General features: G+C 34.5%; 3 protein-coding genes across 7 annotated transcripts in view; all 3 read right to left on the bottom strand.

The window, feature by feature from the left end:
- Positions 1 to 463: 463 nt before the first annotated feature.
- On the bottom strand, positions 464 to 4,064 carry LOC102593388 (EID1-like F-box protein 2). Its single transcript, XM_006338330.2, has 3 exons — positions 3,878 to 4,064; positions 1,010 to 1,777; positions 464 to 846 (listed from the first exon to the last, which is right to left on the bottom strand). Exon 2 carries the CDS (start codon positions 1,766 to 1,768, stop codon positions 1,016 to 1,018), a length of 753 nt encoding a protein of 250 aa, XP_006338392.1. The 5' UTR covers positions 1,769 to 1,777; positions 3,878 to 4,064; the 3' UTR covers positions 464 to 846; positions 1,010 to 1,015.
- Positions 4,065 to 4,784: 720 nt separating this feature from the next.
- Positions 4,785 to 9,021, bottom strand: LOC102593716 (uncharacterized). 3 transcript variants are annotated; one of them, XM_006338331.2, is made up of 2 exons: positions 8,866 to 9,021; positions 4,785 to 7,552 (listed from the first exon to the last, which is right to left on the bottom strand). In XM_006338331.2, the coding sequence occupies exon 2, from the start codon at positions 7,529 to 7,531 to the stop codon at positions 5,414 to 5,416; it is 2,118 nt and encodes a 705-aa protein (XP_006338393.1). In that variant the 5' UTR covers positions 7,532 to 7,552; positions 8,866 to 9,021; the 3' UTR covers positions 4,785 to 5,413. The 3 variants fall into 3 exon arrangements, with proteins under 3 accessions (XP_006338393.1, XP_006338394.1, XP_006338395.1); XM_006338332.2 differs by lacking the exon at positions 8,866 to 9,021 and adding an exon at positions 8,655 to 8,790; XM_006338333.2 differs by lacking the exon at positions 8,866 to 9,021 and adding an exon at positions 8,638 to 8,790.
- A 4,248-nt stretch (positions 9,022 to 13,269) lies between these two features.
- The window catches only part of LOC102594483 (uncharacterized), a 3,250-nt gene continuing 1,851 nt past the window's right edge, over positions 13,270 to 14,668 (bottom strand). For 2 of the 3 annotated variants that reach the window (XM_006338335.2, XM_006338334.2), the window contains one exon: positions 13,270 to 14,558. In XM_006338335.2, the coding sequence (XP_006338397.1) occupies positions 13,690 to 14,496 (807 nt within the window). In that variant the 5' untranslated portion in view covers positions 14,497 to 14,558 and the 3' untranslated portion in view covers positions 13,270 to 13,689. The remainder of the gene's footprint in view (positions 14,559 to 14,668) is intronic. The other variant, XM_015306817.1, reaches the window with a different exon arrangement.

The following is a 14,668-nucleotide window of genomic DNA, read 5'->3' on the forward strand; positions in this document are numbered from 1 at the left end:
CATCATTTATGAAAAGATGTTGGGTATGTTGTTGTATTCATGAGAAGGTGAAATAAAATAATCTCATAAAGTATCTTAACCATAAAATATTTTTGTTTATCTCATCTTGAGCACCAATCGATCCCAGAGAGATTAGTTACATCTTAGATGAATTAATAGAGTAAATTGCATTTTATTCGAGTTTATTTTATTATAAAACACTGAAACGTGACTATTAGAACTCTTTAGCATAGATTATTCTCCCAAATCTCACTTTAGTTCCTCCACTAATTTTTTTTACATCTTTAACCAAATTAAAAGACCAAGGCAAAACATTTATTGTCATACTAAAATTTTAAAAAAAAGAAATTAAATTAAACGCATCGTCTTCACGGCTATCTCTTACTAAATGAAAAAAAAAAAACTCGTTATTACCCCCATCCCCATCCCCCTCCCGGCTCCCGGTACATTAATAAGCTGAAAGAAAATGGCAAATGACTCACATCACTGCATCAGAATTGCATTCAATATTTTTTTTCAAACTTTACATGGGGTAACTTAACTGCTTCACAACAAACAACTTTCGAAATGTTGCAGATTCTAACATGTCACTTAAATTAGATGCACATTTGAGGCCATAAAATATACAAACAAATTCTCGTCTTTGTTACAACTGAGATACAACGATCAGTCACAGGTTTCCAGTGAACTGCTATCGGGTCAGATAAGTTTGGGAAGTGGCAAGCTTGCATAAATACAGTTACATCATGTCCATGGTCCATCAAAAGAGATCTTCCACTTAATGGCAACTATGTCTTGCATGTCTGTCATAGAACAATCCAAGGACTTTTATCATCTTTTTCCCCTCTGATACACAAATAAACCAGGAAATGGGATACGTGATTCAATAGATAAAAGATTGCATATAGCAAACTATGTGACACGATAAAATGGCAACATGCCAGTGCTGAAATATAAATAGCCAATATACTTTACGTCAAGCAACAAATGTGTGATTTGACAATGATACCTGCATTCATGCATCACTGTGATCTGAAGCTTCCTCAGAATCAGACAAGGGTAAGAGGGTACATATCCCAAGCACATGCCCATTAAGGCACACATAATACTCAATTGCATCTTCATAAGCACCCAATCTACAGCTGGCACTTGCTGGTACCATTTTTGCTTGCAGCATGCTCCACAGTTTTGCCTTACAGTAAGGGCACACTTCTGTTGGATGGAGCTGAGCCTCCCTCTTAATTAACATTTTACGAACTTTTGAGGTAGAAAAGGATTTAAATATTCCCCTAAAAAATCCAATATCCCCCTCTTCTCCTTGGTCAAGATGCTCGCAAGGATCAGAAACATACAAAACATCCGTCCTGCATTGTGGTAACAGAAAGCTCTTTCCAGAGGTCCTAGAGAACCTAGTCCTGTAAACAAAGTGTCCTGGAACATGGATGCTGTTGAATAAGCCACCTTTAGTACATCCAGAACAGTAAATAAGAAGCTTTCCAAGAGCCCTCCAGTTCCCATCAACACTGTGACTCCCACTAGACTGTAAATCAAGCATCATTTTTGGAGCTCTCGTCTTACAAAACTCCTTCCAGAGCACTCTCTTTGCGAGATCATCAAACCATTTGCAAACACAGGATAGAGTTGCCACCGACTTAGGATTCCAATTCAGTCGCTGAAAAACCAGAAATATAACTTCTTCGCTAAGATGCCCTTTTGTACACAAACAACTAGCTGAGTGTATGCACCGATATTGTTTAGTAATGATCATTGTTTACAACTGCAATCATCATGATTGAAATGACAACAAAAGTTAGGTCATATATTTCTAAAAAGTTCACAAAGATGACATCAAATACCAAGATACTTCAATTGGTTGTAAGGAATGTAGGAAATGATCTGAATAATGGCTGTTTGGTGGCATAAACAATGAAAATATGACTCTAGTCAACAACCCTATACATTAATCAATCATGCTAGTATGTTGAATATAGGAATAAAGGGATTTTTCAAAAGCCCATTGATAGCAAATAATCTCTCTACTTAGTCACTTGATAAGTTTACTTTTACTACATCACCTTTTACATCACTATCAACTAATTAAAGACCAGATCATTATTTGTTAATTAAATCATCAACCTATTACTCCCTCTATCCCAATTTATGTGACTTACTTTCCTTTTTAGTCAGTCCCAAAAAGAATGACACATTTATATATTAAGTAACAATTTAACTATAAAATATCTATTTTACCCTTAATGAAAAGATTTACAACCACACAAATTTCTATCATTCATTTTGGACCACAAGTTTAAAAGTCTTCATTTTTTTCTTAAACTCCGTGTCGAGTCAAAGTACCTCATATAAAATGGGATGGAGGGAGTAATACTTATCAACAAAATAATTTACCCATCAATGCTTTTGCAGAACATAAAGATAAGAATGCACTTCCCCAGGCCATGTTGCTATTATAGGTTACAGAATTAATGAACAAAATGCAGAAGTACCAGAAAACAAAAGTTTCCCAAGATGTAAAATCAGTATCTTTTCGCACAAGGGAAAAATCCATGAGGTGAATATAACATATATACTGCTCCAGAACTCAGTGGTACACAGTTGGGTTAATTTAACCCCTGTATTTAGCACTGAACAATTTCTTGACTTTGTTAGCTCTCTAGTACTAGTTTGAAGATTGAAAAGGAGCAAACAACTTTTGCTTATGCTCTCTGTGAGCCCTTTTGTCTATTCTGTAATTCTGCACCTGCTTGATGCATTTTAATGAAATACCTTACTTCATCAAAAAAAAATTAGTGGTACTCAACAGATGGCTCATGACATGAGAGAAATAAAGAATTCGGAAGAATTAAAGATAATTTAGTTCTGAAACAACTTCAAAGAGATTTGGGCCCTAGATGATGGAAATCTAAATGTGGCACAAGCTCAGAACTCAGAAGTGTTTGGTTGGTAACCATTTAAGGATGAACTTACAGGTCCCAGAAGCAGATGGAACGTACTTGTGGCTACCAGTTCTAGTTCCAAATAAGGGTCATAATGTACTTCTGAGAAGGAGGGTCATAAATGTTTTGAAGAATTAAACAGCATTACATGTAGAGGCAAACTATATGCTTCAGCTGGAAAGCAGTTCTCCAGTAAAGAATAGGGGTCGACAACTCTAAGAACAAAAAGGAATTGTGACTAGTAAGAAGAGCTCAGTTGTAGGTTATTTTTACACTTCATGCACACTTAAAGAGTTTGGACATTTATAAACTGAAGAAAGTTCTTATCCCCTTTTGGTGGAATAGATCCCTCGGAGAAAACATAATCCACAGTTCAATATGACCAAACAGTTGAAAATAAGTTCGTCAAGGATCACATACTAAACAAACACACCTGACTCGTGCTACACTCAGTGTCAAGTTAAAAAACCAAATCAAGATCATACATATCACATCACAACTTTGTAGAGAACGAATAAAGAGAAATACTGTTCAAAAAAGTATAATCTTTAGAATTATTGGAACAATTTAGTAAAAGATATTGCATTTATGACTTCTATTCCAACTAACTAATTATTAAAAAATGGAAATTAGGAGGTAACACAACTATTTTTCCTTATTTTGTGAAAATGTTGGTCTTTTATACCCAAAAAATTGCATTATCACCTAAGATGCAAAAAAAAATTTTAAAAATCATCTAGTTAAAAACACATAAAATTATCAAAATTGGAGCTGAGGTTTCTTCGTGCAGCTGAATCAGACAACACCACAGCAATACAAGTCACATTTATTATCCTACCCTAAGATTTAAAATCGGAATTAGGGTTTGTGTATGAGTGAGTAACTGAGAGGGAAGGAAAGTGAGATAGAAAAAGAGAACGTACAAGTTGTAGTCGCCGGAGTGGAGATCGGAGAAAGAGCAAGTTATCGGTGGAGAGAAAGTGATCAGTGGTGGTGATGGGCTCAATGGACTTAGGACAAAGAAATTGACTGAGCCGTTTGAGCTGACGCCGAGGGAGGCGTCATTCCCAAATTGTCCAGTTGAAACCAATCAAATGATATTTTGGGACCCGGTTTATTAACCCACTCCCACCTAATCCATCGACTTGGGCTTGTCAACATCACATGTACGGCCCAATTCCATTGATACGATAACCCGAATCCTCCCAAGTATTTTCACAAATAACCATAATTTGAATATTATTTTGTAAATTAAAAAATTGAAAAAGAAAAAAAAGTTGTGAACAATTTAAACAATAAATGACTTGTTATATGCGTTTACATTAGAGATATATATTTTTCTATATTTGAATATTAGAAACTATGTTTATGTATTGTTCCAATATTATTGTAGGACCATATTGAATCTATCTCCAATTGGGCGAGAAAATTAGTAACTCTTTCCTCCAATGGCCAATCGACAACGGAAACATGGAAAAGATTAATTTTTATTCTTTGTAGGAAAAAAAAAAAAAGATAGAGAAAGATGAATGAATTGGACTAATTTAACTTGAATTTATGTTCGTTAGTCCAGCAGAAAAGTGATACTTGGAAGTTGGAATCACACCTTCATCCTTGCATCAATGGAAAACTCAAAAAATAACTTTACACTAAAGTACAAGGAGTGACTCAACTTTAGCTAGATGTTATGATTGATAGGTGAAGATAGTACATATATCTAAGTTTATCAAACTGAAGTGGCTTCTTTAAGCTGAAATGTACAAGCTTTCAACAAAGGAGGGACCTAATATACCCGTTGTTTAAGTTACCAAAACAAAAGATGCACATAGATATTGTAACTTGTTTGGGTGGTATTGTATGGTTATTTGAAATACAATATTTGCATTTGATTGTTACTTATATCTTATTGTATATGAGAGGATGAAAAACAACAGTCAATTTTGCAGTCAAGAGACAGATTCCTTTCCACTACAGCTTATAGCAAACACGCCAAACAGTATATAAGCACAATGTCAAACCAGTACCACAGACGACACTTTCTGCATAGTATTTTCACATGCTCCGTCTTCTTCAATGCACTTATTCGACAGAAAGTATAACAAATCCCACCTAAATGATTCCAACAGCAATATATGTTCACTGAGCAACCAGCCCAACATAGAAATTTTAATATACCCGAACACCCACTGATCTAAGATCTAACACCACAATCACAGCCTCCATAAGTGATAAAAAGTTCACAATCTTGCGCGACTTTATCTCACAATTCAAAGTAGATGCATCCAGATGAAATTGAATTTATTCAATCAAGAGAACAGAACCAGCAAGCCATCAAGAAATCGTTAAGACGATGAGTCAGAATGAGAAACACGACAAACATACTTAAACCAGGTCAGAAAAGTTATATCATCCACTATATTTGCAATTGCTCCTATGTGTTAAAATATTATGGTTGTTAATCAAGAAACTGTGACTGTAGAAGGTTTATCTTGGAGGGAAATCACTGTCTCAAAAGCTCCCACCAAAGCTTTAACCTTGCTTTTCCTGGTTTCAACAAGCTTACTCGCCGTCTCTTCAATCACATTATTCAACAAACCCTGCACATCTTTCTTTTCCTGCACATCCTGATGCCTCAAAACAATTTTTCCAGAGTTGAGGACAGTATTACTTCTGTCATCATCAACTCCTTTCTTTCTAAAATTTCTCTTTCTTATATTACTGTCCTGGCTTTCACCCATATGTCGTCCCAATCTAAATGTCAGCCTCCTAGGGCTGCTGGTTTCTGGCTGGAGATCAATTACCTTACCCCTCCTGAATTTCAGTTTCACCACTGAAGGATTATAATCATTAGAAACAGCTGTCTTGCCTTTCCTCAATGTCTTTTTCTGATTTTTCCCATCAGTTTCTGCTTCCGCTATGTGTAACAACTTTTTGCTGCTAGACGTGTATTTACCTGATGCACTGCCTGCAGACTTAACAACTTTTTTATCCTCTTCATTAGACAACGAATGTGATTGTGACTGGGAGGAAGACTTTGGTTTGTTGGTTCCATCTCTCCGCATCTTGTTCTGGTCCTTCAGAGGAGACAGCAGTTTAAGGCTTATACTGTTTCTTGCCCTCAAGATCAAAGGTTTAACGGAGGAAGATTTTGGAGAACATGAAAGAGTTGGGATCTTCAAAGACTTCTCTGCAGATACTTTAGACACATTTTTTTGTTTTCTAGAATTAACAGCACCCACTTTTCTGACTCCTGCATCTACACCTCCTAAGATCTTATATGAAGATTTTACCATTTTGAGCTTTGTCTGCTCAGGAGGAGAATGCTTTGCCAAAACAGATTTCATTTTCTTCTCTGTCTCTGGCATCTTGTAACTTGAGGAATCCAATTTCAGAGAATGAACACTCTTTGGTGGCAGCGGTGCCTTTTTCTTTATCATTTCTGAGGGTTCAAGAGAGTGAACCTTGGAAGAAGGTCTTTGATCGACCACATTCAACTTCTTTCCCTGTCCTAGCATACTCCCTGGAGGAGCGGATGGTTTTTGATTGACCAGAGTCACTTTCTTTCCCTCTCTCAGCGCACTACCTGGAGGAGTAGAAAGCTTTTGCTCAACTGCAGTCACCTTTTCTCCCTCTCCTAGCATACTCTCCAGAGAAGCTGAAGAATTTTGATCAACCACAGTCACCTCATCCACCCCTCCCTGTATGCTATCTGGAGGAGAAGAAGGCTTTTGCTCAACCACAGCCACCTTCTTTTCATCTTCAAGTATACTCTCCTGAGGTGCTGAAGGCTTTTGATTTATCACATTCACCTTCTTTTCCTCTTCCAGCATACTCCTTGGAGGAGTGGGAGGCTTTTTCTTGACCAAAATCCCCTTCTTTGCCTCTCCCTGGCTACTCCCTGAAGTAGTGGAAGTGTTTTGCTTGACCACAATCCTTTTCTTTGCCTCTCCCAGCATACTCCCTGGAGAAGTGGAAGGCTTTTGCTCAACTCCAGTCACCTTCTTTTTCTCTCCCAGCACACTCCCTGGAGGAGTGGAAGGCTTCTGCTTGACCGAAGTCCCCTTTTTTGCCTCTCCCACCAAGGTCTGTGCAGGACTCTGCTCATCAGCAGGAAGTTTGTTCTTTCTTTTTGATAGAGAATGCCATGGCTTTGGTTCAGAGGAATGCTTCTTGCCATATTTACAGAAGTCATGGCAAGAACCAGTGGAAGCTCTCAGATAATGAGGAAGAACATCTTGTCCACTGTCAGGAGAATGCAACTTCCCAGTGGATTGCCTTCTTGTATTACCTCCATTATTAGATGTAGAGGAGGAGTTGCGATAGCAGGGAAGAACCTTGTGTGCATTACTCAAAGATCCTGGTTTTCTTGTGCTGATTCTATCTGGTTCACTTCCAGCAGAGTCATTTTCCACACTAGTTACTGGATTCACTAGTTCATCAGTGTTATCCTCGGCCATAGAGTCATTCTTCACACTAGCTACTGGACTCATTAATTCAACGGTGTTATCCTCAGCCATAGAGTCATTCTTCACACTTGTTGCTGGACTCGCAAGTTCATCTGTGTTATCCTCAGCCATCAAGATTCAAATTCCAAAACCCTGGCACCATAAACATATATATGTTAACATGAAGAAAAATATCTATTAGGTCAGCAGTAAAATGAAGCATGGACTACACAAAAGTTAAACCCCCAATTAAGAGAAGAAAAAGTTGTTTCTAACATGCAAAGCATTGGATTCCAAAAGCATGTCCACTCACACTATTACTTGGATAATTCAGAATAGGAGGTCTATAAATACAATGACTATACAGTATACATTACTTAATGCTCCTTTGAGATCCTAGGCTTCTAGGATACATTCTAGTGTCCCCAAAAATGTACACAACCAAAAACTGTGATAAATTTGAGTCAGCAACTGCTACATGATTGTTAGAAAAGGTAATTCATGAGCCATCAGTCAATGCCTATTGAAATACTATAAGTTACAATTTCTTGCTTTATTAAGCTAGGAAGGAGAGAAATGAATGAAAAAGATAAAACCTGAATATAGGGCTTTCCAAGTTCCAAAATATAGTTCATCACAAACATAAACAATACGAGAAACTTATATCCTCCCCTCCCTAATACTCTCTATTTGGAACGAAGGAAAGGCCCCAAGAAGCCAGTAAGCAGTAAGGTAACCGCACTTATCAGTCTACTTGTTTTCTAGATCTTGACAATAATTTTTTTTCTTTCGTTTTGAAAAAAGAAACAAAAAGAAAAGCTCAAAAGTCTTCATCTAATATATTAGGTGTAATCCATATCTAACCAAAAATATTGAGAAGACAGACACATTCCACCAAGCTTGTCTGTCCAGCAAGAATTACTGTACTACCTAATTGCAGAACACACACTTCCAACCAAAGGTCCCTAACACTGGGCTAAAATTATCGCTAAGATCCTGAAAAAATCGAGTCATTATATAAATTCATACAAAAAGGAAAACAAAAAACACCTCTACTAATGATTGATTGATCTTTACTACAGAAACAGAGTATTCCTAATTTTGTCCATCAATCCAAAATATCAAAAAATCCCCGCAGTTACAGACTTACAGTATCAACCATTGATCGATTTAGCATGCTAGATAATCAAACTCAATAAAAAAAAAAAAAAAAACATGAAATATTAAAAATAAGCTACCTCTTGTGAAAACCGACCTCCAGCTAAACGAAAACTATTGAACAGAGCTACAGAAAACACATAATCCCAATCCGCGAATCCAATATAAAATTCACAAACAGGTGTCTTATTAAAAATTGGTTATAATAACTGAAGGACAAAGCGAAAACGGAAGCTTAATCTCGAAGCGAAGTAACAGAATAGTATTAAACAAATAACAAATAGATCGAAGAGGAAAGAAAATCTCACCTGTGTAATCTACTCAGCAACAGCAACAGCGATCGTGCAAGCGACGTCTAAACTTTTCTTCTCAAAAAAGAGGCAGTGGGTTTTTTTTGTTACAGAAAGCGTGTTAGGGACTGTTTGTTTAGTGTCAAGAGCCAAAAACGAAAAACGTTGAAATCATGAACCGCCCGAAAAAGGGAAAATAAAACAAAGTCCTCTCCTCAATATTCCACGTAATATCCTATTAATGGAATTTTATTTTATTTTTGTTTAACGTACTTATCACCAATAAAAGAAGTCCAATTGAATTAAAATTTGAGATTATGATTATTATTTTAAAAAAGAAATACCTTACTGAAGTTTAAATAAATTATTTTTATGTATATATTTTTAATTAATTTTTTAGTATAAATGTATGACATGAGTTAAAAGTTAAAACTATCGAATCTCCTCAAATTTATAAATCGAACTAGGTAATATTACCGTTCAATCTTATATTATTTTGATTATTTATTGTCCATAGATCAATGAAATAAGTAAGATTCACTCTTTATATCTTGTTTGACTTATGACTACTAAGAACTTGGCAGATGGCAGACCATCACTACGTAGAAGATTAATTAGAGTTCAAATCTATTAAACATAATTAATTTTGATATTTAAGTTTTCACATTAAGATTATTCAGTATCTACATAACATTGTAAGCTAATAGGTACATGGTTAAATAGTCAAAATTCATGCAAATTAACTTAAACACCATAATTATTATTTAGGAAAATATTTTTTATATTATGTTCGTTCATTTGTATTTATGTATAAACTTTGCATATCCTTTTAAAAAATAAAAAAAAGTGCATGTTTTACCATGATTCATATTAATTGGTGTATTATGTTTCTCTCGTTATACTAAAGAGGACGAGTAAAAATGAAGTTTTATTTTTAATATAATGGATAAATAAAAATAAACAAAAAAATATTTGGCTTAAAATATGAACCTTCTTTCTATTTCTTCATAATTAAATTCCCATTCCCTTGGTTTATTTTCTTTCTTTTTGTTTGTTCTACACTTCTACTAGTTGAACTGTTAGGGCAAAATATGGAGGTCCCTATGTTTTTTTGACGACTCTTCTTCATTATCTGGCAAAGCATATCTCTAACATGTAGTCATGTACCAACAAAGCAAACAGTTTATTTTAATAACATTATTGAAGTCAGAGGTGAGGTCAAAAAATTCGTTTAAAATATTCAAGATCTAACTAATATGTATAAAAAATAATTTTTGATCTATATATTTGATTAACCATCATGAATTAAATGTGTCTATGCCACTGATTTAAATATCTCATCCACTACAAAGCAAGTAATTTATTTTGTTTCTCACATGACTGATATATTTACTATGTACATAGTAAACGCTGTATGTATTTGACTAGTGAAATTTGTAAAACACGAAATTTTTGGATTCACAAAGTAAAGTATTACTAAGATTATTATTGTAATGTTCCTTTTTAAAAAATAAAAAATAAATAGTCATATTGATTGGTGTGCCAAATTTAACCAACCACCCCTTTCTCTGCACATATATCCAAAGTCAATCCAGTGAACGATTCTCTTCCTTACTTTGCTGTTGGAATAATCCATATTAAATTTTTAAAAAATTGAAAAAACAAATTATAATATCATAATGTATTTTATAACAATGTAAGTAATATATTGTTTTTGTCCCGTAATGGATGCCAAAGATTTTGATTCAATATCTAATTAATTGTCAGATTTATTAATTTAGATCTAAAACAAAGTCACACCGTGTTTGATTAAACATGACTACATGTGATTAACTAATTATTCTGATTCGAAACATAACAATTTTCAGGAAAAAAAAGAAGAAGAAAGAAGATCTTTCATTCATAATGCAAGTATGAAACTTTATCTAAATGTTATATAAGTCGTAGACAAAGAAAACTTTAAAGGAATGGTTGAAACTTATAGTGTCATTGATAAATCATAACATTAAAATCTAATCTTGTAGAGTATAAATTGATATAATAATGTTATTGTTAAATATGTCTAATATTTTAAAACGTTTCAAAATGATGGGGGAAAAGGATCATAACACCGAAATTTGAAAATCATATGCTAAGTGGTAATACAATGACTAATGATAAGAAAAAAACAGGACCATGGGATGGCAAGGCACCTTCTTGGAAATTTCGAACAAGTGGATTATTCCATCGTTATAGAGGTCAGAGTTAGGATCTTTAGTTTATGAGTTCTTGATCATAGAAAATATAGTTTACTGAATTTCGAATATTTTATTTTTTTGCATATATTAAGTGAATTATTCAACAGAATTAAAAAAATCTAAATTAAAGCTACTAATTTCTATTAGAAAATTTGTAATTTGCCCCTACTCCACCAAAGCTAGGGTGGGGTGGGGGAGGTTGTGACTCCTTGGATTCTTCTTGGTTTGGGCAAACATAAAGGCATATAGTCTTATATTTTAAAGCTTTGGTTTCAGAGTTGAGATCTCTAATCACATGTATTTTTCAACCTCTTGACTTGACAAAAGCAATGTGGGGAAAATGTCTAGGGGCCTCAAAGGGCCACTTGAACCTCATTTAGTTTACTTGTTTCTTTTCTCCTCTAATTATCTCAACAAACCATCTGATCACTTGGTGAATGAGGTTTTAGATGAGGATGGTTCAACTCACAGGCCCCATGAATTCTCTCTTTTTTTAAATTCATTTAGATTAGTTGATTGTAAATAGATGCTGAATAGAAGTACTAAAACTGTTTATAAACCAGAACATGTTTGATAAAATAATGTTGATAAATTACTCTTTTGTTAGAATAACTAAAATATCCTTAATTATTTTTTCATAAAAAGTTTTAATTTAAAAGATTGGTTTAAAGAAAAGGCAGAATGACAAATATAGAGTGAAGAGGAAGTTAAAAGTTTTGTTTTGAGAGTTATTTTCTTAAAATCTAATGGATAAAATGATTAAGTATTTGATCAAATGAAAAAACGTTTATAAGTTGGGGATGATCAACTTATAACTTTTGACTAGTTCTGATTTATAAGCACTTTGAATGTTTATCAAACGGGTAAGTGAGTTATGAGCTTAGCCAAATACTAATCATATTACTGATTGATTAATTGAATTCATATTAAGAAAAACCTCCAACTAATTCTTCTTAATAAATTAATATTCACAAATTTTAAGGTGTTCAAATTCAAAACCTCTTATATTAGAGTAAAGAATCTTATTATTATTCATATGCATCCTATGCCACACTCCATGCATGATGGTTAGTCCAATTCATATTTACTAGCTTACCTAAAAAAAAAGATGATTAATTTCCTTGATAGAGCACATATATGGCCTTTCCTCAATTAGTGTTATACCCCTTCTTTGGCAAAGACAACATTATATCTACTTAATTAGGAGCAGGAAATTGTTGAAATCAATAGCCACTCTATGTGCTGTACTTCTTACATTCAACAGTAATCAGGTCCCTTGTTGAAATTATTATTATTCTTTTCATTGGTTCTTTATATATATATAGTTTTCGAGTTCAAATTTGAAATAATTGTAAACTGCTCCAAATAGCACCCTATAGCTATCTTTCTTTATGATGGTATCAAATGGATGGATTCAACTAAATTTTGATGGGTCAAATCAACAAACGGGCTGTTTCTGTCGGTTTCAAATAAACAATGGATCAACTCAAAAACTAATTTTTTAATTGTTTGTCTGTTTTCTAATAATTTATTTAACTACTTAACTAAAGTAAATTGTTTTCTTTATTAGGATATATCTACCATATATCAAGAAAAAACAAAAAAAAATCAGTTCAAACTTGAAAAGAATGGGTGTGTCTAATTGTCTAGTTGTGTACATCTAAAATTGAAAGGCGTAAATGTACAAGTAATACTTTCCAAGGTAAAGAAATTCGCAAGGCACAAATTATGCCTTACAAGTTTCAAGCATGGCAGCTTCCACAGAGTACAGAAGCATATATTAATGTTATGCCTTAGCTTAATTTCTACAGGTGTAAGTTTAATTTCAAGTTTAGTTTCCGAACTCAAAAAGTTGTGCTTCGAGGCATAACTTGTTCCTACGAAACTTTAATATTCTGAGAATCAACCCAATGTTGTTCATCTGAGATACTACAATATCTTTTCCCAAGTGAATCCACTTCTGAATAGTAAAAACTTGCACTAAAATGTCTACATCAAATCATTAAACAAAATATATCTATCGTACACATTTATAGAATTCTCACTTCCTCGTTTAATTTTTAACTCCTGCGAAGATTGTAGCATTTTAAACCTTAAATATAAGGAGTAGAAATCAAAGTAAAGAAAGGATCACGCAATTTGTGTTTTCATACAAACAAAGATGAGATACATAACAGAGAGCAAGTGAGAAAAACAACTCGGCATCCATTTGAGTAAACATACAAAAGAACAGGCACAAAATCTTTAGACAGTAGTTCCCAAATGATGATACAGATTACAGATATTGTGGAAATACAGAACAGCTAGTCTCCTGATCAAAACTACTTGTATTAACAATGACTAGAACCAATTTGATTCAGATGTTGGAGAATGGTTGCTATTGTAGAAAACGAATTACAACCTGACAATTGCTAAATGGCATACCCAATACCATGATATGAGATGATTCTTGGCTAAAATGACTTGAAACATGTTTGCACTCTTCACACCATGAAAGAATTTACAACGAGCACTGATGCTAGAAATGTCGTCAAATTATGCTTCAATTAAGATGCACTCAACTGATTTGCTGCTTTGCAACACAAATGTTTATGGTACCACATGATCAGGTGATGATTTCTCGAACTAGCCAATCCAAACTGGGATATGCAAAGTACAGAATTAGAAAAGATGGGAGAGCAAACACAACGGTGATGAGCATGTACAAGGCCAAGATAGTTGCACTGGCAGGTATAGCATACATGATGATCAGGAGAAATATAACCACCAGAGGGAACTTAGCTGTCAAATGAACAAAGAAAATGAGAGACTTGCGCAGAGAAGAATGAAGTCTCTCAATAGCAAGAGAACCACTAATGTGATTGTGATCATGGTTCGAGCCTGATGATTCTGGGTGATGAACATACTGTCCCCTCTGTCGGTTAGACTGGCTTGCTGTACTTCCTAAGAATTTTGTAGATGATGACCAGGCTGTCTGTTGATGATCCCCACAAGATGAATTATGAGACTTTGTTCTGTCACCATTCATACTCTCGAGCATCCAGAGAAGAAAGAAGTTCTTACGAGGAAACTTAAGGTTCCCTCTATAAACCAAACGAAGGGATAACACATTGCACCAGGGACAAGCTATAAACAGTGGAAGCTGAAGCGGCAAAGTAGGAAACTTCACAACAGCCCATTGTAGTCCTAGTATGCAGTTTTTACAAAGTGTATGGCCACACCATAGAACATAGGGTACGTTTTCAACAATGTTAAAAGATTCCCAGCATATTGGGCACTCAAGTCCCTCCTCCCTGCTGGTTCTTGAAGAGGTTTCATCGTCTGAGCAATCTGCTGAATGCTGAGTATGCCTCAGAGCCTCATTCTTTAGCCCTATATTCCCAGCTACACAATTGGATGCAAAGTTCCACATAATGTTGTGGTCTATAATTGACGTTAAGGAGTGTAATATTCCAAGATTTCCAAAAACTCCTCCTGTCAGGTCACAGCCATAAACAAAAATTACAAGGAGAAGCTACAAATATATATATATATATATATATTTGTAGCTTCTCCTTGTAATTTTTGTTTATGGCTGGGGGGTG

Source organism: Solanum tuberosum, unplaced genomic scaffold (genome assembly GCF_000226075.1).
Source record: "Solanum tuberosum cultivar DM 1-3 516 R44 unplaced genomic scaffold, SolTub_3.0 scf00004, whole genome shotgun sequence".
Lineage (NCBI taxonomy): Eukaryota > Viridiplantae > Streptophyta > Magnoliopsida > Solanales > Solanaceae > Solanum > Solanum tuberosum.

Bases quoted from the DNA above. Each gene is read 5' to 3' on its own strand.
- LOC102593388 (XM_006338330.2), bottom strand. From the start codon at position 1,768: ATGATCATTACTAAACAATATCGGTGCATACACTCAGCTAGTTGTTTG.
- LOC102593716 (XM_006338331.2), bottom strand. From the start codon at position 7,531: ATGGCTGAGGATAACACAGATGAACTTGCGAGTCCAGCAACAAGTGTG.